Source organism: Lissotriton helveticus, chromosome 6, assembly GCF_964261635.1.
Source record: "Lissotriton helveticus chromosome 6, aLisHel1.1, whole genome shotgun sequence".
NCBI lineage: Eukaryota > Metazoa > Chordata > Amphibia > Caudata > Salamandridae > Lissotriton > Lissotriton helveticus.
Genome location: NC_136067.1, coordinates 220574856 through 220597906, shown reverse-complemented (window position 1 = coordinate 220597906; position 23051 = coordinate 220574856). Strand labels below are relative to the sequence as shown.

General features: G+C 41.2%; 2 protein-coding genes across 8 annotated transcripts in view; one reads left to right on the top strand and one right to left on the bottom strand.

The window, feature by feature from the left end:
* Positions 1-10106, bottom strand: part of RUNX2 (RUNX family transcription factor 2) — a 372515-nt gene extending 362409 nt beyond the window's left edge. Inside the window, exons 1-2 of one of the 2 annotated variants that reach the window (XM_078647620.1) lie at positions 9958-10106; positions 9629-9760 (exon numbers count right to left, since the gene is read on the bottom strand). In XM_078647620.1, the coding sequence (XP_078503746.1) occupies positions 9629-9686 (58 nt within the window). In that variant the 5' untranslated portion in view covers positions 9687-9760; positions 9958-10106. The remainder of the gene's footprint in view (positions 1-9628; positions 9761-9957) is intronic. The other variant, XM_078647626.1, reaches the window with a different exon arrangement.
* The window catches only part of SUPT3H (SPT3 homolog, SAGA and STAGA complex component), a 2933604-nt gene that overhangs the window by 834389 nt on the left and 2076164 nt on the right, over positions 1-23051 (top strand). The window lies entirely within an intron of this gene.

The following is a 23051-nucleotide window of genomic DNA, read 5'->3' as shown; positions in this document are numbered from 1 at the left end:
GCGTGCAGATGGTTCACTGCGTTGTTTAGCTGCTAATACACAATACTTTGTGAAAAGAGAGATGGCAGTGGAGAAAACACACATGTGTTTCCAGCTGTAGGATTCTTTGTGTTGCATTAGTGTACTTTCAAATGCTTTCTGTGGTTTAAGCATGGGGTTGTAGCTGTCACTTTGAATGTCAAATGCAGCCGATGCGAGGAGGCAGAGGAAAAGGCAAGTGAATGCCTTGTTATGCATAGCAGGCTTTAAGGAAAACAGATTTTTTTTCTAGATATTTTTTTGCTCCTGTGGATCTAGGTGCTTAGCCTACATAAATAGTAACTGCTACGGTTTTGTTACCTCAAATAAACCTTTCATTGTTTCGGCTGTGTTGCTCTGCGATTTCCAAACGTGCATACATTTAGTTTTGATATTTCTGGCTACACATTTTACACATTTTTACCTATAAATAACAATTTCTGTTGGTACGTCTTTCCCGTGGGAGGTAAAAAATATACATTATGCTTGGATTAAATGCAAGGCAAACGCTTATAGAAATACTGGCTCCATTATGAATTTTTCTCTCTAAAAATGGGGATTTGTGCTTGGGCATTTCTGCTTTTTCACTGTAATGATGCTGTCGAACCTTAAACTGTGACTTTGTAAAACTCTTAGCGTACCCTATAATGATGCTTGGAGATTCAGTTGTAAGGAATGCTTTAGCTAGCTAGAAAAAACTAAATAACTAGGGATTAATAGTCTAACTTCTGCGAATGCCAGATCTTTGGACGAGACATGCATCACTCACAGGACACACATGCCACTAATAGATCATGATAGACATGAGCCCACTGTGATGGCTTGAACTGCAACAGAAGTACTCATTTAGGATTATTGAGTGCATGAAAAATTATGTGACAATGAAGAAAGTTGTATATTCTGATGTCTATTGTAGCCTTGGACCATGCTTTATGGTCACTTGCGGGTTTGGCTGGAGCGCTCCTTCAGAAATTGCTTGAGGTGGGCCTGTGGAGCACTGGGTCGCCATTGCCTGTGCCTTCTTGCTCGCTATCCATTTCATTACTGTGCATTGCCTCTGCTCCCCCCCTCCCCTTAGAGGACAAAGAAGGGCATGAGGAGGCGGCGGGGGTCTCCATACAGGAATTGACCCTTTGGCTGCTTTTAGTCAGATAGATGAAACATACTTGAGTGTTGCATACTTTCTTTGATAAGATCTTTTTAGCCACCCAAACCGTTTTTTAAAAAAAAAAACTCTGTTGCCATTCTGATTTGCCTGGACACACTTTGTTAAATATTTGCTAGATTTTCGTTTGTGGTGTAACTGACGTCTTATAACATGGTATGTTCACCTTGGGGGAGAGTGGCATTTCCAGTGACCTGCACTATGTTTCTGTGGGATGTGGCAACAGGCTTGCCAGGTGTCTTTGGCTCATTTTATCCCTGAATTTTGAGTGAGGGGATAGTGTGTGGTTCTGCAACTTGAACTTTGGGGTTCATATTTGAGAGCCCTCATTTTCCGACCGGGCTGGAGGGTTGTTAGCCATTGGTCCATTCCCCTTCCATGTAGCAAATGGCGGTGCAGGTTGTACTTTCATTTTAGCCCTTGTGTAATTCAAATGGAAGGTAAAGCGTGGGGATGATCTTCGTCCATAGAGTGTGGTAAAGAATCCTCCATCACACATAGGTGGGGCCTCTATTCTTCACCAGAGTTTCTATAAATGTAATACTGAAGTTTTAAATATAATCCTTTTTAAGGTAAGCAAAAGCGGTCGTGGGGTAGCTGATTTCATGTGAATGTAATATTGAAGTGCTGGAATTTCTAGGAAAACATCTATTTTTTAAGCTGTTTTTTTTGGCAGCTTGCATTTGCTAAAATGGTTTTTTTATTTTTTCTATCTGCCCGGCCAGCAAAACATTCAACTGCATAGTGAGTGATTAGCGGTCGTTATGAAGAAAAGGTTACATTCGTGGGCAATAACTAATAAGCAAAAGCACTTTGCTACAATGCTACGAAATAATGTACTTTATTCAGCCTCAGTTAGAATGACTGCAAAATACCTCGAATTCAAAAACACAATACAAAGTTTATGTTGTCTAAAGAAATTATGCTTTAGTATTTTTAAATGAACAACTAGCCATACAGAAAAGACTCTAGTTAGATAGTGCAGTGGACTAAAGCATTTGCTGCAAATATCTATATGTAACATTAAAGTAACTGGGGGGAACACCGGCCAGTCTGCACGGATTATATTATAGCGTGCGCTATATAAAAGAAATTATTACTTTTTCTTTTTTGTACCTGTTAGTTCCCAACGGGATTATTAAGTTGTTCTTCCCGAGATTGACAGTTATTAAACCTTTCTCATACTTTAGTGTTATTTCTCTCTGTTTAAAGAGTTTTGTGTGCTTAGCACACTGCATACTTCTCTTCCCAGTTATGGGACCGTCTGAGGTCGTTTAATGATGGGAAATGGCACTTAAGAGCTGTTAATGCCTGAAAGAATGTGGAAATAGAGCTTTTAGCGACCATTCCCACTAATATCGCCCAACTCAGGCAAGCACACACTTGATATCCCAGTCACAACGGTCCATACAAGGTGTGAGTTAGTTTTATGGCCACGTGCAAGAATTATAAACCTTGCCCTTATGGTTTAGCTTAAGTCCTGCCTGGAATGTCCTGTTTTGAGTAATCGTTGTGCATTTACAACAGTAGTTACCGTGTCTTCTAGGCCCTTCAAAGTGCACTCCATGTGTCTGCTTGAGTACACTGGGGCCGAGATAGGTCTTGCAAAATCACAGAACATGCAGCCGGGGAGCCACGCTGACTCCACTGAATGCAACAATGCTGTTTTTACAATGACGTCATATCTTCCTCAGGTGTTAGACCGCCTTTGGTAAATTGCGGAACACATTTAATTCAACTTCCTCCTCAGGAAAAGAATGCATCATCCCTTCTTTTACCGAATTAAAGGTAATATCCCAATAATAGCAGGTAGGGAAATTCCCAAAGGCGGGTGGAGGGAATAGCTTCTGATCGCAGTTTTGGTCAACAGGAAAAGCTTGGGGAGAAGTTATCCAACCTTGTTTCAGGCTATTTCTTGAAACTTCGGGTTTCCTATGTCTTTCAGCAAGTAGCCCCAAAAGGAATACTCCATCTTAACATAAGCCAATCCATCTTGATAGGGTTCATACTTTTGTCCCTGCTTTCAACAATGCAATTTTACTGCAGTCTGAAAGACATTTACCATACCCAATCGAATAAGCAGAAAGAGGACATATTGCACATCACAGTAGTAAGTAGCATCTGTGTGGACAGCTATGTGACAGGGCATGGGTGAGAGAATGTTGACCACATACATGGCAGAGACTAAAGTGGTCTCTCAGCAACTAAATAACAGTTATTATTATTAGACGACACCTATTTTATCAACTTAAAAATAGCCTGTGTCTTGCTGGGACTGAAATATGTAAAAAGATGAGATGTATTTATTTGAATGAGGTTTTATATAGCCCGAGGGTGTTGGGTGTTTTACAACTGAATGACAAAGGTATAGGTGTACAGTCACTGGGCACAAAACCATATATATGAAGGAACATTACGGCTACACGGTTATAATTACCAGTTGGAATGGGATGAGGTAGGTGACCACTTGAGCAGGTACCGGAAACATGTTTTGTAGCGGAATTACATGTTTGGTGAGAGGTATCGATGCCGTTCAGTGTTGAAGGAGTCAGTAGTCCTGCAACAGCTGAACAACCCCAGGGTAGATAACTGGAAAATCTGAAATTCTGTCCGTGTGTGAAGCTCAAAGCTTTCACTGCTGCACTTCTCATTGGCTATTCCAGGGTAAGTGTGATTGGGTGTGTCCTAGGAGAGATTCACCTTAAGCTTATTAGCAACATGCTATATAACAAGGGCAATTTCTTCACAATATAGGGCATAATGCTAAATCTATTTTTGTTGGAGAGCATGTTTCTCTTGCATACTAGAGCTCCCGGTGGCACTTCATATTAAATAAAAGTAGAGATTCTGAGAGCACAGCTTCTGGCCATTTGCCTGACCCCTACATCTACCAAACATCCAGGTCTCCAGAAGGGCATTTGAAGCAGTGGTCAAAGGTCAGGAGGAATTGGCAGGTTGAAACAGTAACCTGTGTTGAAGTTCTGTGGTAAGGAAAGATGGTGCCAGGCAATCTAGCTGGTGGACAATGCCCTGTGGGAAACTCTTTGAACCATAGAAATTTAGAAGCAAAAGTCTAGGGTTTCGTATGTTATGTCACTGGAATTTGTATAACACACAGTATGCATTATTATGGCTTTGTTGGTTGTTTGCGATGACATCCACTCTGTCTACGATATTGTGGTTCATTGTAGCAATGTGTGGAGTGACTTGCTTGATCAAAACATTGAATTTTACAGGACCATCTGCAGACTTGTTGGATAGTTTTCAAGGAAATGTAAAATAATTCGATATTGAGCTACCTCTGAGCTCTTTATATGGCACAAACCTAGAAGTGTGAAGCATTGCACTCTAGAAACACTTAGCTCCTGGTTTAGCACACTATAGGGTAGTGAGCACACATCGTTTACAGAATACCTTGGTAGAAGGGTGGTGCTGAGGTGGATTATAATGTAGTGGCTGGCAAGTGACTGTGCACTACTTCTACTTTTCCAGTAGTACTTGTAATGCCCACCGCCCAACATTTCAATGTATTAATATCAGATTTTCCCTACTTTGTTACACCAGTTTAGCTCGACTGCGGTACCAAACGAGCCGTAAATACCAGCTTTTGGTTTTTCCCCAAAGTAGGGCCGGGCACGCCTAACTGGGGCCATTTGTGAAAGGTTCGACAGAGACTACTTCTGAGTCTTTAAAGCAACTCTAGCCATTCCCGAAAGTTAATTGAACCTGTGCCTGTTTCTGAAAACTCTATTGAACTGAAAGTTGCTCTTACTACGAGTAATTTGAGTGCAGATAACGGTATTTAATGTCTGTATTAGCGTTTCATGAATAATTTACATTTGTGTCCATCAAGTAAGGCAATTTGCAAGAATTTATTTTACCCTTAATCACTTTATTCTCATGGGTTTCAACATAAGATGCCTTATTTCACTAAATGCAAGGGTATGTATGAAAAAGACATAGGTGAGGCGGGGATGTTTTTCTAGGGCAAGTAAAATTTGAGATGAAACCACAAGATTAGTGTAACGGCTTCAAGGTCTTTTAGTGATATTGTTGTAGCATTAATGTTAGGTTGTTAAGACTCACAAGATATTTCTGGCTTGCTATTTACAACGGCCTGGAAGTCTGATGTTTGTACAGTTTGGGCAGGAATTTGAGGTGTTACCCTATTTTTACGCCAGTTTTGAAGTGCGCTCCGGTGCATCATTAATCATAGGAAATGCAAAAATAAATAATAGGTTCCCTTTGGATTTTTCGTGTGAATACTTACCTTTCCCCCCTCTGTATATACAGTCGAGGTATTTAGGTAACCCCTAACCTCTTGCTTTAACAAGGAGGCACAGTGCAAAAATATCACTGCGGTCTTCACACAAGCGCAACTTTTCTTTTGAGGAAACCCTCTAGTGAAATATTTATAAGCGACGCAGCAAACTTGTGGCGCAGGGGCGACTGTAGCAATACAATATTTCAGACCACCAGTGGTAAGATTAAAAGCACATGCGTTGCACTGTGGAACGGTAGGAAAAAAACGGTTGATAGCACCGCCTGAATGCGCCAAAGTGCAATACTTCGTCATTTTGTGTGTCCTATTTAATAAAGATTATTTTTGCCTGCTTTATAAGATTTCAGTGCCTCTAGCTGCTTTATCCACGTCTTTGGCAATTTAGCTATTAAATATTTCAGTGTTCCTTTACCAAACTGGAACATTTGTAGGTTGTAAAGTTCCTTACCTCATTTTAGTGGTGTGTCCAAATTAAGCAAGTAAGGCCTTCTGTGATTCCTACAAAGGAGGATAATAAATGTATCTATCTGTATTTCGTTTCCTTGCAGCATTTACTATGATCTATTTGTGCAATGTAATAGCATGTATTAAATTACAGCTCATACTTTCGAAAGCACTGTAGGCTTCTGTGAGCATTGTTATGGTCATGGGAATAGGAGTAGCGGTGCATATTTCATATTTTTTAAAGAAATTTCTTTAAGAAATAAGGTCTACTCTTGTGGCTAAATTATTGATTTTGGAAGTAGAAGACATGGGTTAACCTCTGCTTTCTTTGAGACAGAAATTGTGTGATCTTAGACATTTCAGTTTGTCAGCCTGTGCCTGAAAGGTAGATTAAGAAGCGGTATTAAGTAGTTTATTGAGAAGTGCCTAGAGCATCCTGTTCATCCTGGAGTCTTACTTTGGCTTTATAGTTAGTTCCACATACGCCTACAATGTTATTTTTGTACTTTTTTCCAGTACTTAAAGAAAGACTTTACTTGCACCAGTGTGCATAGAATATCAAATCATGCAAAATGGCAATGGGTGTGTAGATTTGCTTCCTTAACGTTAATTGATTTTACTGGGAATGAAAAGCATAGGCACTACAGCATGTCTGCCTATTATTCACCAATACCTGCAGAACAGGGTCCTGGTTGACATTTATTTTTGCAATTGCATTTGTGTAACCTACTCGAGATGTCAAACTGCATTACCTAGTAGAAAATCTGGCCTTTCTGTCTTACATGTTCATTTATCTTTGACCATTTTGAATCCTAATTAATTAAGACCACCCTGCTGAACCGCTCGAGCTCTTTACCAAAATATCCTAAATATGACCCACAGAGAAACTGGCTCAGTTTGGGCTTTGACTATAAGTCTGACCTAGATGCACCCTTCAACAGATTATAAGGTAGTATGATTTATATATAGCACTTCTAGGGTGTGGATCACATAGACCACATCATGGGACTGCTCGCCTTTGTATGAGGGTTTGCATGTAAAACAGGCCAGGGTTGGTTTACTGCTATTCTTCGGTAACCTGTTACAGGACTTGGTCTGGGACAGATGCACTTTAGTGTCAGAATCTGGAGTTCTCTTCCCTAACCCCTGTTTCCTACGGTTTTAAATTATGGGATTGTTGGCAAACACCAAACTGGGTAACAGTCAGAGACAGGTTGGTCTAATTCTCATTTTTTAAGTAGACCTAACTTGTTCATTTGGACATTTAAGAATTAATATCTAGGAGACCACGCTAGACATATTTTCATCACATGACTTCAAATAATGAGAGCCATGAATATGTTATTGGCCAAAGGCGACGTAAAGGGTTTGAACCTTTTTCTCCAAATCCCATTGTATTTTTATGATATTTGCTACTTATCTCTTGCATGCCTAAAATCAATTATCAGATCTGTGACTGGATAATCATTTTATTAAACAAATGGATACAGATTTTATGGAGCAAAGTTAAAATACTGTAGGAGCCAAAAGTAAGAGAAGCTGGAATGCCATTTCATCTCAGAAATAGCTCTCTATGGGCGGCCGATACTCTTCGTCGTGTGTGTGTGGCCAAAATAGTTCATTCATGGCTGTCGGCTTTGAGTTGCAGTGTGTGTTCTTCATAAATTACCAGCACTTTTCACTGACCCAGAATACGTGAATTAAACTTCTGTCCCTGCGTGTTATGATAGTTGTAGCCAACTGGAATCCATCTAATCTCTTTTGGAAGTTGGAGTGAAAGAAAAGCCCCTATACATGTAAACTGTATTTCCTGTTGTAAACACTGGAATGGCGTGGTCTGCCAGCACCTTCGACGCGCTCCTTTTATGCAGCAGACTCAGCAGAAATGTTACTGAGCTTATGAAAATGAGGTTCCTGCACGTCTTTGAGTAACGTTCTATGCCACCGGTGACCATAAAGTATCTGGTGTGAAGAAGACAATCTCTTTTGTTTATTGACCACCTCTTTTCTTAAAGGATGATAGTGCCAAGAAATTGAACTCTCTTCATCTCAAACTTCCTGGTCTAATCACTGCTCAGTGGGGAGGCAGCCAATGGAAACATAAGTGAGGGGCGGAGGGTTTCAGAAGACAGTGCCCAGGTCTATCTCAGGGTTCAAGCTCAAGGGGAGCACCTCCGCAGGAAGCCACTCTAGCACATCTTTAAGAGTGTTAAAAAGGGATACCGTGAGCGGCGGGAGGAGCAGAGTTCTAAATGGAGGAGGAAATTAGAAAAATTCTGTAAGTGTTTCAGTGGCAATTGAGCTATTAAGTGTCAAGGTGCTTCTACCTCCTTTCTTTTGATAGAGCATTTTCATTCACAGGTGCCTGTGCATCTGATAGGAAAGAGGCATGTCATCCATGTTGCACGGTAACAAAAAATAAGAACCTCTTACTAAATGATTGCCTCATAGCACGAGATTTTTATTGTGTTTAAATGCTGGATGCTAGCAGTGTTTCCAATGCTCAGTACCTTTTCCTACAGGTTTAAATGCATGGTGACATTAAAGTTGTGACAAACAAAAGTCGATGAGTCTTCAGATGTAAAGATTTTCAAATAGCTATACTAAGGTCCTTGTATGTCTTATCAACATGTTTCCTATCCATTACACATTTTTCATGATCAGTACATTTTAATGCACTTCATTAATTTTGTAAACTTTTAACAAGTTAACACTTAGGTCTGAAATCTTATAAATTAATATTTACTCAGGCAATGTATTTGTATCCAATGTTTTCTTCAGGGCTATTTTTGTCTCATGCTTGAGTTTTTATTTAAAGGACTGTCACCACATAGTTCAGTGTGTAAAATGTGTAAATGAAGAAAGCCTGCCATAACATAGCTGGGTATAGTACTGTTTACTTAAGGTGCAAATAGAAATGCAATAGCTGAGCTTCTCACGTAAAATCTGAGCAGTTAAGATAGGAATCACTTTAACACCTATCTTCACAAGCTACATAACAATAATATTAATTATTTCACTATAAATGGTCTGTTATTGCAAGTAGCATCTACTAACCAGACTTTAGTCCATTCAGTGGGCTTCCAGTTTTGCCAGCTGAGAACTAAGACACACAGCGATGAAGGGATTTGCCCAGGATCATGCAATGTGGTCAAGTAGGGGAACCAGGATTTTGAACTTTGATATACTGGTTCTTCAATGCACAGTGTATTCAGTAAACCACGTCCCCTTCGCCCTGTCCCTCGAAAACACTGTGCTTTTTAACATATTTCATGTTCCCAGGAATAATCTTGTTAAAGTGGATAATCCTATTTACTCCAGCCAACAAATAACATTTCCTCATGGTGATTTTATAGAGCTCCGTACATTGAGGTAACGTGAGACTTCGCTTTGAACTGTAGTTTTCACAAAGCAGACAGTCGCTAGCCTCACACCTTCTTAATTGAGAACAACATCACACATTTCATCTCCGGTACCTGCTGTCAGCGGCAGCTAGCAGGCACCCCTCCTGACAGTTACAAAGTTTACTTAAAACTTTTTCATTGGGAAATATTGGGAGAAGTTGTTAGTGGATCCGTTTCTGCACTACATAGTAATTTTGCCTTACAATAGCCAAATTCATGATATTTGAGAAATGGAACATTCCACATGGCAGAGTTGATTTCTCTTGACATTAGCAAGACATTTTTTGGAAACAGATTAAAAAAAATGGAACTTACCCCAAAAGAAGTTTTGCTGACAAGGTGCCACTGAACTGAAGAGGCTGTTGGATGCCATAACCCTTGCTCTTTGGCCGCCTTCCTTGGACAGGTCACGCACCTTACGGTGTAGACACCCCTGTAATCCTTAATCTGAAAGCATAGAGCATGCCCAGTTTTAGAGTCGCGCCTTGATGGCGGTGGGGTTCTACTACACGATTATACTCTTTACGTCCAACGAATGAATAGTGCTGGAAGCATGCAATGGGCAAAGCAGCAACACAACCGAAAGAGCGCGCGAAACAGTCAAGTCACTATTACTGCCTAGGCTGTGGTTAAGAAGCACTTACTGGCTGTGTCGGTCTTGGTGGCTGGTAGTGACCAGCGGAGATTAACCATTTAAAAAATAGAGGTTTGCTGCTGTCCTCCTGGAGAAAGTGTGCACCGCACTTGTGGTTCTGTGGTTGTTTGTGAGGCGAATGCAGCCTTTACACAATCCAAAAAAGCAAAACCTTTAAAACTCCTTTTTTTTCGGCCAGCCACTGTTACTGGAGGGACCTAATCATGTGGTTGGTGACATCACAGCCCTGAGAGTGGGACTGCCTTTTCGCTGGAGCTTTTTTTTTCTGACAAAAGGCCCGTGGTAAGGCCTTTTCCTGGCATCCAAAGGGATATAGCTTTTTAATTTTTCTGAGTCATGAGGATTTGGAGAGACTACAAATGCTGCTGATCCCCGTCCCCCGTGCTGCCGACGCATATGGAGAGCAGAAGTGATCTTGCCTCAGCTCAGCATCCCAGCTTCCTCCTCCTGTTAACGCAGTGTAGCATTCTGCAAAGCCCTCCTCGAGTGGCTCTGAGAACCTCTGAGCGACGGCGATGATTTATAGTCATTTACATCTCTGGATGGTATCACGGCCCGGGGTCTGCTTCGTATTTGTTGGGTGGTTGGAGTCCTTCTGTTTTCCTTTTTCTCTGCGCCTTCCTGTTCTCGAGAATCTGTAACTCATTGTAAGAAACATTACCTTTTCAGCAAGGTCTGAGCGCGAGCAGCCCGCGCACCGGGGCTGGGCTGGACTCCGTAATTGGCTGTCACAGAAGTGCTGGCCCGGGGAATCCTTCTGCAAGCCTTAAATCATGTCTGTCTACTGTAGCTTACCCACCGCGCGACTAGTTTGGCAGTTTTTTTCCTCTTTAATGAAAATGAAGTGCGGTGATTCACCCGTCTTCGCAGCTGATAATTATTTGGCGCGCGGAGTCCCTCTTCTGTTGTTGTTAATGAATTTCAGAGCGCAGGGGGCGCCGGTTGGCCTCGGAGCCCCTTTCCACGAAGGGGTGAACCGGTTAACGCTTTCTGTTTACCCAGAGACCTCCCGCCCCTGTCTTTGGAAAGCGTTTCACGGTCGGCGCTCGCCTCCCCTCTCTGGAGCGGCTGCCGAGAGGTATCATTACCAGGGGCACCCCTCGCGCGCGCCACCACGGCCTCCGTCGCGGCGCGCGACGACTGGGCCTGGGCAGAGTGAGGTTAACTCAAACAGTCCCCCTGCCTCCTAATGGAGGCTTTGAAATAAATTACAAAATGCCATGTGTAATAAGGAATAGCATGCACAGACAGTGTAGGTTAGTAGCCTCCATTCACTCCTTAGCATTTCAAACAAAATTGGAAACATCTTTTTCAAACTATCCCACAGGCCCTGCTGGACGTGGAGAGGGGGGTGGAAGCTATTTTCTTGTTCACTCTGATAAAATCACACAGAAGGTATTGTATTTCTTACTGCTGTACAGCAAACCTGTATTCCATTCTCTCCTCTTAGTTGCCAATTAAATTCTCTCCAAAGTGTCAGTCTTATAAATATTTATCAAAATGATTATAGAAATTTCCCTTGCAGAAAGAATTTACAGTGGGGAGAGTTGCTTGAGGAAAAGAGTGAGCTGCTGAATTTTTAGCCCTATCACTCCCTTCAGCTTGGATATTTTGCTGTTCACTTATGGCACGTTTCTTTCTTGCTTTCTTTGGTTCTTTTTTTTTTAAAGAAAGTGGGGAGAGAATGAACATCATAAACTCTGTAATACTCACATGATCTCATGCCACTTATTTAAAAACAATCCCTTCTTTTCTTTGAACAAAGAGGTGTTCTTTGGCACATTGAGTAGGTAATAGGTTCATGATGTAAATGCAGCAATATCTTATTTCTAAAGCTTGCTATCTTAATAACCACTTGTTGACTGTCTACACATCTACATGGTCTAATGTTGTACCTCATCCTTCAGATGTTCCATGCACATTCACTTGGCACATCAGTGGATAGGATTGTGGTCAGGACCGCCGAAATTATGCGGCAGGGGAGGTGCAAATTATGTGGCAGTGTTGACTAAATTATGCAGCAAGAAAAGCCAAATTATGCTGCTTAATGCTGCACATTTTGTGATGGTATTGCTTCATTTTCTCATTTTTTATAATTGTTAAAACTGGACTTAAGTTGCACCTCATTAGTAACAGTTTAATACCCAAATATTGCAGTCAGCAACAGAAAATTGTCCCTTTAACCTTTGTAAGGGGTCTTCTGCTTCACAGTAACGTGTTGCTGCTTTTTTAGTAACTTTTGAACCGTCTGAGCTAGAAAAATGCTTTTTTTGTTATCTTCAGATTATGTAGCAGATGATGGATTATGTGGCAAATCCATAATTATGCTTAAAAACGCCGTGGACACACACTTGCATAATTCCAGTGCCCCATATCATAGTAAAGGACTACTTTGGAATAGCGTTTTCTAACATATTACATTTGCAACATTATAAATGCTGCATCTCAATTACTTTTTGAAATGATGCTTATCAAAGGAGAAATGTTGTGTCCCGCGTTGATGCTATCATACTTACTCCAGCTAGCACTTAGAACCTCAGTGCAGCAACAGACCGCTTTCAGTAAAAAAAAAAGTGTTAATAATTAAACTGTTTTTGGCACCAGCATCTATTTGTAGTTCATGATTTTGTTTTGTAGGGAGCAATGTGAGCATATGATCTAAGTACTGGAAAATGGCTTTTGATATTGATATTGCAAATATTTTAAAAATGGACTTCGGTATAGTTGCACTCGCAGCTGAACTTGTATGTTATGTACAAACTTTTTATAGTGTAAAGTAGTCCCTGAGGGTGTTTTTTTTATCTTAATGATGCCAGTTGCAATTGTCCATGGAAATATGTCTGCTTACAAGACACTCTCCAGATGCATAGCAGAGATAATTGTTCGCATGCGCTTAGTAGCTCTGGATGATTGACAATTTACAGATGTTTACCATTTCAAGTAAATTACTCTCTCCCTTTCCTAAACTAGAATGAATGGCTTACCTTGCATTTTATCAAGATCTTTGTTCCTCCTCCTTTAAGGTTGATACATAATATTGGTTCTGAACCTCCATGATCCATAAACTGAGCTACATCAGCTAATGGTAACCTTCGACTGATCTGCTTTAGACACTTTTGGAAACAACGTGTTACAGAGAGCTGTATCTTTGACTGAAACTTGTTTTTAATATTGCAACCCCCGCCCCATCTCTTCAAATTTAAGACCATTGTTCATTTGCTCTACAAGACGTTTCCAGGCCCAGCATCAGGCGTCAGCATCCATTTTTGGGACAGATTGTCACTCTCCAGCTTTAGTCTGACATTCTTTAGTTTGATTGAACTGTATGTTTTTAGCAGATAACGTTTTGGGCTTCCTGAATTTGCACAAACCGAGTGCAGAGTACGATTTTATCCATCTGTAATTTGTTATTAAAGTGCTGAATGGCTTTCTGTAGCCTAGTGCAAGGAATTAGCCATTTTACAGACGAGACACTAGTTATCATGAGAGCAAGTGTCCTCTTTATTTGATAAAAGTAGTGTCTTTGCTGGGGGGCGGGGGGGGGGGGGGGGAATAGGGAGCTGCTGCTTCACTACTGCCCGGTACGTAATGAGCAGTAGATGCTCAAGACACTAAATTCTTGGTAGCCGCACCTCTGCTAGACACACTGCAGCAGACCCAGAGCTACTGGTGGAGACCTTTGCCACGGGTCATGAACTGCATAGATTGGCTTCATGCTTGCTGCCTCTGATGCTTTGTGAAATGGTGGATGCCCACCACATGTAACAGGACCAGTAGGATGATGGTAAATGTGGAGATAAATGTGGAGCTGGTGGCATCCTGCGGGGCCTCCTGCAGCCCCTGCATCTTCTGCCATCTAGAGCGGCAGATGTAGCATTGCTACATTAGGGCAATGCCACCAGTAGGCATTACAATTATCCCATTGATCCATTTTTATAGGTTGAGCTAGCCTGCTTTGTGTAATCCTTCTTTTCTGCCTTGTTTGTCCCTGACAAATGCAATTACCCTTCATTGTGGCGGATTTCTCTGTCTCCTTATTGTGCCGCCAGCAATGTAGACACAAGACAACAATCCACCCATCGCAGTCAATTTTCAAATCACTGTGTTGAAATTATATTTAGATTTGTTGGCAATTGTTGAAGCTCAATGTAATCCTAGGGAATACACTTTCATTTAGTTTTAAGAGCGCAGTGACAACTGACAGTGTGGTTGTTGAGTCGCCATCAAACAGTTCAGTACTTCCCATATGGTTTTGAGCCTTGTTTGATGTACATTGCTCTAGGGTTTACACTGGCGGTGGCGACATAGACTGGTGCAAACAGTTGAACCCAATTTCCCATGCTCCAGCGCTGTTGTATAGCTGCATAGCATTTTACACTACTACTTTGTGGTTTGATTGATTGAAGGCCATTTTATTATTGTGATTGATTTTTCTCTTGATGTACCTATCAGAAACTTGCGGGATCTCGTGCAGGTGGTTCTCGGCAGCCCTCTCTGCCTGTGGGATGTACAGCCCAGGCAGCCTGCACCCGAAAACCTGAGGTTAAGCAGATTTTATATGCTGCCCCTTCAGAGCCGAGCCGCCCGGCTGGATTAATGAACACATTCAGGCTCGCATAGCCCCTTCTCAGTGGGATTTCTTTTCGGGGCTGCCGCAGCCTTCAATAAATAAGACGTTTAGGAAACGCTCATTTGTACTTTAATTTTTGGCATGTGTGAGTTATGGCCTCAGTTAACTCATGAAAACAAAGTCATGTTGGCGCTTCGCTCCGGGTTAGGAGTTGTGCGGCTCACGCACCCGTGACTGCTATACACGTGAATACCATAGATCTTAGGAGAATTTTATTACATTAAAAGTATAAACTCTTTGAGAAGTGGGCTGTAATAGAGCAGGTCGTGGGCTAGGACCCTTGGATGCAGTCTGCATGTTCGATGGACTGCAGAAGTGATTTACACCCTGCTCACTAATGCACGGAGCAGTGTGAGTTACAACCCAACTGCTGCCAATAAAGTGTGCTCCAGCTGTGTATTTCTTTAAAAGTAAATTACTGAACTGCGCTCTGGCGTTCACAGTGTGTGCTTCCCTTCCCTCGAAACCACTTCCCCCGCTCATAACTGCAGCAAGGCGCCCGATCCACCTGACGCTGTGGATTTCGGAGCAGAAAACTGCCCTCCATACACTGTGCTGAAGGCACAGTTTTCTGAAGCGCGGGTTTTGTTTTTTTAATAATCCAACAAGTGATCCACTATGCAGATTTCACTGAGCCACGTCCCCTGCTGTGATTGGCATTGCCGTGTAAGTTAAAAGAGCTAAAACAGCAATATTTCTGATGTTTTTGGGCTAATCTGCTGTAATTGTGCAGTGTACAACTTCAGTGTAAGAGAGCCCCTCGTGGAAAACTATAGATAGGCCAAATTCTGACAGAGGCGGTTAAAATGTTCAAATCAATTCCTTTTAGTTACCTTTTGCAATTTGAGTTGACTTTACTTTTTTTGCTCATAAAACCGAAACCATGCCAAAATCTGCAAAAGCATGTCTACACCTAAAACTTACAGAGCTACATCTTTATAGGTGTAAAATTAGCCTGTCTAAGCCTCTTAAATTTTATCATTTCCCCACAATGAAAATATTTTTCCCTGTGTAGAAATCTCTTCACTACCTGTAAATATGGGATGTTTTGAGGATTTTTTCACACTCTGTTTACACACGAACACTCTACTTTTTTGTATTTTTAGGTGTCTGAATGTTGTGGAAATGTTATTTTTGTCAATACCCACCAGCGCATGTTGTTTTGTATCACATTTACAAGTTCACCCACCTTCCGCCTCATTCCTAAGACCACGCATGTTCCCGTCTATGATCCTTAATTTATGGCAGAGGAATGTTCTTAATTTTGATAGATTGAGGTACTCCTGAAAAGCAATTTGTGTGTGTGTAAAATTCAGTAAATATCACTATGAATTTAAGGTTAATCTTTTCTCACCTAAATGGGAATCTATGTAGGCCAAAACATTTGTGAACCTGGCCCAAGGTCATGAGGTACATTTGTAAATCTCCTTCAAAGTCATTAGTTCCAAGTTAAGACGTCCACCCGTTTCAAGGACCGCTGTAAATTTTGCCTTTGTAGCTGTTGGCGGTAAACTATATAAACTCCATTTCACCTTGTTCAAACCAGCATGTGGTTATTTCGTTCGTTCTCAAGGGATAAAACAGCTGTCGAGCACCACTACAAATGCTGGTTGTGACATTCTAAATTATATGTAGGGAACAATCGCAAAAGACTGTATGGCATTTAAAACTTTGTTTATACTGTTGATTGAATTAATGCCTCCAGAATTGTGAATATCTGCTAATTAAGCTTAGGTCAGTCAAACTCTTACAGTGATATAAGAGCCGTGGTCTGAAAAGTTGTCACAACTGGCCATTTGTGCCTATGTACATATACGCAAAATGTGCAGTAAAGTAATTTTAGGAAAACTGATGTCTTCTCGACGCATTAAGTGTGGGATCTGTTTGCATAGCTTTTGCTCCAAATGTAAATGCATGGCTATGCCTTGGGATGAATTATGTGAAATTCCCTCTCTTCATAGAGCAAACTATTATTACTGTCGGAAATGCATCTTTGTACTACCTCACTTAGTTTTATTGAAGTACATGCCTAACCATAAATTAAAGTCCTTAATCTTAGAGACTGTGTCTACCACGCCTTGGAGATTTCACATAATCTGCAGTCTAGGAAATTAATGATTGAGAGAGATTGCTGTGAGACCAGTAAATTAGTTTTGTAGCAAATAAGAGAGTTCCAAAAAGCTACCACTTTTATTGAAACCCACTTTAAGTTATTTTCTACCTAAGGGTGTGAACTAGGCACTGACCTTATTTGCTGTTAGCTGTCTAGTGTTGGCTGGACATTGCAAAAAGCAGACGAAAAACCCCAAACCCTCATTTTAATATGAAATTTAGGAATTGTAGAATGTTTTACTATTTCTCCACCTACTAACATAAATGTGCTTTTTGTATTAGTTGTACTACAAACCGCTAAATATTATGCAATATGCAGCTTTATATATATAATGAGGGGAAGGCTGGACATTGTATACCTTCGCTCACACCCCTTCTTCTAAACACTTTCACCCGGCGCTGAAGAGGCAGACACCGCCGAAATGCATTCGCCACCATGGGTGTCAGAATTTTACTCTGAATGGGCAGTACATTAAAAGCGCTTCCACGAACCTCCTCAAGTGTGGCCTTTCCTCTTTCTGCGAAGGAGATTGTTTGTTGTACATACCTGCGTGGTCACCAGCGACGCGCATCAAAGGCTCCCGCTTTTTCAAGAGGCTCTGTTTTGCTGGACACTGTTCGCAGTTGCTTTCACTCCGGGATACCGGGATTTACAGGGCCCACCGCAAATCACTGGAAGAAGTACGACGGTGATGATGCCACTGTGCAGCACGTCGGGCTTGGTATTCACCAAGTCCCCGCCAGAAAGGATTCCGGTGACAAGCGGTTGAAGCGGTTTGGGGACTCAAGGAAGCGCCTCTGCCTTTGTGTGTTTGGAACTCTGAGGGGGCCATTCTCGAACATTGCAGCTTCATTGGCTCTCCCACTTCGTGTGCGGTACTCACCAGAATTTTGCTGCTGCATGCTGGTACCTGTAGGCGCTGGGGCTCTAGCCAACCACAGGAAGTATATGCACAGTGTCATTTTCGTGGTGGGAGTGGCTGCAGTCCGCGAATGAGGGGAAGGCTGGACATTGTATACCTTCGCTCACACCCCTTCTTCTAAACACTTTCACCCGGCGCTGAAGAGGCAGACACCGCCGAAATGCATTCGCCACCATGGGTGTCAGAATTTTACTCTGAATGGGCAGTACATTAAAAGCGCTTCCACGAACCTCCTCAAGTGTGGCCTTTCCTCTTTCTGCGAAGGAGATTGTTATATATATATATATATATATATATATATATATATATAATATATAATATATATGTATATATATATATATTTTTTTAATAAAACACGTTTTTCATCTCTGCTAAAACAAACCAAACAATACAATCTGGAAAGTAATTGTCAAGTTCAAACAAGTAATGTAGTTTTGGTGACATTAATACAACACTTAGCCTTCCGTGCGAGTTCTCTTGAATTATGAGTTTTAACCAAAGCATAGATTTGTGTTTATACATAATATTAAAATACATAACCAGTAGCTTGTATATTAGTACCATTTAAAACTTGGGTTTTTAGGACATTTACAAAACACTTGTCCTTTGGATTTGCGGTTTATGATCATAACTCCGAAACTCTTCAATGCACATTTATCAGAGTAAACAGCAGCAACTATGTGTTACATTTTATATATAGTTATAGATGTAGATATGGAGTAATACAAATGTTTTAATGATAAATGTTATGTTTGAAAAAAAAGTTATTGCAATCCAAAATCTATAACAAATATATCAAATTGACAGCGTCTACATTTAATGCAACCAGAATACACCACCAATGCATTGCTGATGCTTCACATATGAAATTGTTAATGACACAACAATGACACTATAGAAGTTATAGGTGCCCTGCAAAGGGGCTGCTACGTACAGAGGAGGGATTTAAACTTTCCTTTTATGAGCTTCGGCCATGCCCTGTGCCAGTTTTACAAGGAAGCACGCACAGCTTACGTTATAGATACTATATGCACAACTCTTACAGGTTTCTCCACGTTGACCTATGTCAGGCTTTTTTCTCCGACCCATGAAGTTTTATGGTCCACCTAAAATTAGCAAAATTAATATGAATTGTTCACTACTGATTAGGGTGTACTGGATACTTGGTCAGAGAAGGACAGTTGTCCTCCAAAGCCTGTTTAGTTTCCGGATATTGACTAAACGAGAAGTGAAAGCCTATCTCAGAGGAGGTCCTGTGAAGGTTGATGTCAGAAACAGTTTAACCTAGTTTCCCTAAAAAAGATGCAATGCCAGACCAGATTTGTTTCGTAGTTAAAATAACAACACTTTGATATACCCTTAAAATGTATATGCAGTAAAGAGAAAGGCAAACAAAGGAACCATAGAGTACAATAAATAAATAAACATACCAAATATCAAGAATTAATCCAAAGAAATAAGGCTGGCCACCCAAATTGCAATCAATGTATACTGATTCTGATGATAAACATGATTATGAATGCTGCGATATTGATAATCATGTATTCCAAATGACGAGACTTATCATCCTCACTCGTAGAATCACGATAGATATGATGTGTAATGAAGGCATCTTGTGAACAAACTTCAACAGATTAAGTCGAAAAAATCATAAATCACAGTGTTTGCATTTAGAAGTTTTGCCAATGAAATCAGCTTTATATCTAGGGTTAACTTTTTCACGGGGACTTGAAAAACCAAATGAGCTGTCAACACTTGTACAATGGCGTTTATTAGGAGCAAAGATCGAAATATTAAAGGTTGAAAAACCAGTTTCTGTCCGACCACAAGAGTAGTTTGGGATTGTCGCCCTAACAAGTGCAAAGAGCACACACAAAGACCACAGAGAGCCTTCTTCGAGCTTTGGAGCGAGGATCTGGGCCTTTGCTTAGTCAAGCAGGGTCCCAGGCGTGGCTTGGAGATATTTCATCCTAAACTTGAGCCACTGAGGTTAAAGAGTCCTTAGAAATTGCAAGATGGGGGGTTGATGAGGTCCTACAAAGGAAAAACAAGCCAATGTGGAAAAAAGGTAGGGAATTTTGTTCCCCAGACAGAGAAATGTAGCTCACCTGCACGTGTAGGTTGATTGCTCACATTAGAGTGATGGTAAAGTGGACAGTATTTGTGAAATACTTGAGTTAGATGGGGGCATTCTCGCAGCCAAGGTCTACAGCAGCAGGACACGCTAGCAAAGCTTTGTCAGGGCACCAGGCTTCATTCTAGCCCCGAAAAAAGAAACTGGTAAAACTCTGCTTATAGTTCCAGCATTTGGTATTTAGGCAGGAACCCCCTGCTAATCGGTTCTGCTGCATCTTTACAGTGTAAAGATCACTCAAGTCCTGTTCATAGGAGGTGATGCTCGGTGAGTAGGCTTGTTTCGCTTGCAGGACGCATTGTAGCAGTTAGCATCTGTGTGACACTTCAAAAAAGGAATTGCAGTAGGGATCTGTTCTATGGGCCTGGTCACAACATAACAAGTTGGAAGATGTGTCATTCCGATGGGTACCATTCATCCTCTGTCTCGTGCATACTTGTACAAATGATTGGGTCAATCGATCAGTCAAACAGGATTTATAAAGTGCGGCTTATCACCTGTGACGGTATCCTGGCTTTGAGAGCCTGGTGCTTCGGGATGGTACAGTTGAAATGCCTTTCCATGACTTTGCAACGAGGTAGGAGAAGAAGCACCCTCCACTAATGCTTTGGTGGATGCAGGAGTGTAAGCGATCAGCTACAGATCAGTTTCTCAGTCAGGTAGTGCTTGTGTGAAAACCTATTTGAGATTGCAAACACTGTCTGGTGAGGTGGGAGTGAAGGTTGAGAGAGGATGATGTGGGTGGGAGCAAAAAATGAAGATGTTACCATAAATTCTGAATTTCATGTCTTTAGGTTTTGTAAAGTAACCACTGTTACACACCTTCAATTATGGGCCCCAAATCATATTAGGATTTGGGAGAATTTCTTTTTTTTTTTTTTTACATCTTAGTTGCAAAAGGTGTGGTTTGTTTTGCCTACTCCTTGCCCAAAGGTGTGGGAACATTTTCTTCTGCCAATAATACACTTACCTTGACCGGGTAGGGGTTATAGTTACTCCCCCAAACCCCAGGGGTTAATATTTGTTTAAAATATTTTTCCCAATGTTCAGCAACATCATTAGAGAGACAAAAAAACTGAAGTGGTCATACGTGCTGATGTTTTTAACCAAATTAAAATTATGTGATGAAAAGTTTCCATATTAATCAAAATGATAATTTAGTTGAAATAAAAACGTTTGAGAGAGAGATATCATATTCATGAAATTTAGGAAAGTAAAAAAATTTGCGTTAGTAAGTTTTGAAAAACCCCTAACCTTGGCCAAGGGCTATGGGGCATTTGTTTACTTTTATCACCTACCTTGCCTAAGGATAATGGGATATTTATATTTTTCCACCCATGGCGTGGCCAAGGGACTTGGTTTCCTTTCATTCCCCTGGCGTGGCCAAGGACTGGCGTTTTTCCACATATAGATATGTTTGCAGCTGCCCAGGTACTGGATTTACGTTTATGAAGATGGCGCTGGGGAGGAGTCAACTGACTCAGTTCTTTGGAGCCCACAAAATGCTGTGGGTCAGAGAGGCACCGTTAGATGCTAGCTGCCTTGACCCCTGTTGACAAGTGCAAATAGGATGCTTGGGCACATCTATGCTGCCCTGGTCCTCTGTAGTGCACTATGCTTTAGGCCACTGCAGCTGCCACAGAGCCTTATTCACTATTGTGAACAGAGTGCCAGGTAAGCTTTGGACTCTTCATATCCTCAGTGGCCTCCCCACCCTGATCTGGGCCATAAACCCATGGACGTCAGTTCACCAAAATGCCAGTAGTAGTTGAAGTGACATCAAATGCCCCGCGTCCTCCACTTTCACATACACACATACTTACACATACACACAAATTCACACGTATACACTCTGTCACCCGCAAGCAAGCACACAACATACATTGTAAAGCATTTTTTATTTACCTCAGCTGCCTTGGAAGGGCATATTCCAGCTTATTGTACTCCAGTTTTTATTGCAGTATTAGTGAATAATATATTTTATTTATTCACTATTCGTGTCATAAAAAATTAACAGAAAATAAAGCGAGTGAAGCCCTAGCAGCCCCTGTGTTCCTGACACTGAATATGCCACTTCTGAGGCCAAGAGTCCCACAGACCATGTTAGAGGTAGCAAAGGGCAAGCCATCGGGTCGCAGGTGGGACCCCTGGCGACCCCTAATTGAGGTCCATGCATAAACCAAGTGGGCCAGATGCAATGTGGGGAGCATAATTAACCCACCCAGTCCCGTAAGGAAGGCCAGGAGGTCTACACGCTTAAAGCCCCCTTCCTTTGGAGAAGCATGGTAGGTTTTTATATTTTTAAAATAAAGGGGCGTAGCAACGATTCGTCCACCACAGAATCTTTTTTTTTTTTTTTTTTTACCCAGCCCTGGCAATGCCAGGGTGTGTTTTTAGTCTGGTTGATCGTGGCTTTTTTTCATGATCTCATCCCAGCTTGCAGGCTAACCAGAGAGCTGTTTAAGTGGGTGGGCCCAAAGTTCATCCAAGTATGCGTAGTGCAGCATAGAATTCCCTGCTGAGCGGCATATATTTTCCTAGTTTCTCTCATTGTTCACGAACATTGGGTGGGTCGGCTGAAGTGCCAAAATGATATGTACAATTTGTACTCTTGCATTGCTTCCGAGTATCCATATATTTTGGTGATGACAAATGTTTACAGATTATATCCAACACCAATACACAAATGATGACTTTGTAGTATGGCTCTACAATACAAATAATGTGTTCCAGTGACTCTATGATGAACTAAAAAACTAAAGGCTGTGTGGCTTTTAAATTGCACCATAACCATGACGCTGTATAATGAGTAATAAATTACATTTGACCACAATTCTGTTATCCATTCTGTATTTTTAATGGTTTATATATTTTTTTCTTGGAATGATTTTAGCTTCCCATTATGACGAATTCCATAATACACAAGTATTGGCTGTCCTATCAATTATATATTGGTATAATATCAGCAGATCATTCATGGGTATGGTGTAACATAGATCCCTGAAGCCCCTGCGATGCAGATTGGCCCTTAACCATTTAGAGGGGACATATTGAGCTCAAGGCCAATGCATATCTTTTAGATATGGGAGACCTAAGGGGGAGGAGGCCCTCTTAACATTCCACAGGGAGGCACCGTCATTTTCCGCTGCGCCACTGGAGCTTGTGTGAAAGATGTATTTGTTTGTATGGGTACATGTTTGTTTTTAATACATCATCGAAATTGAATTGAAATAGCAGATAGGACTTTATTCTGAGCCTGATAAAGTTTTTTGTGTGATGAGCAA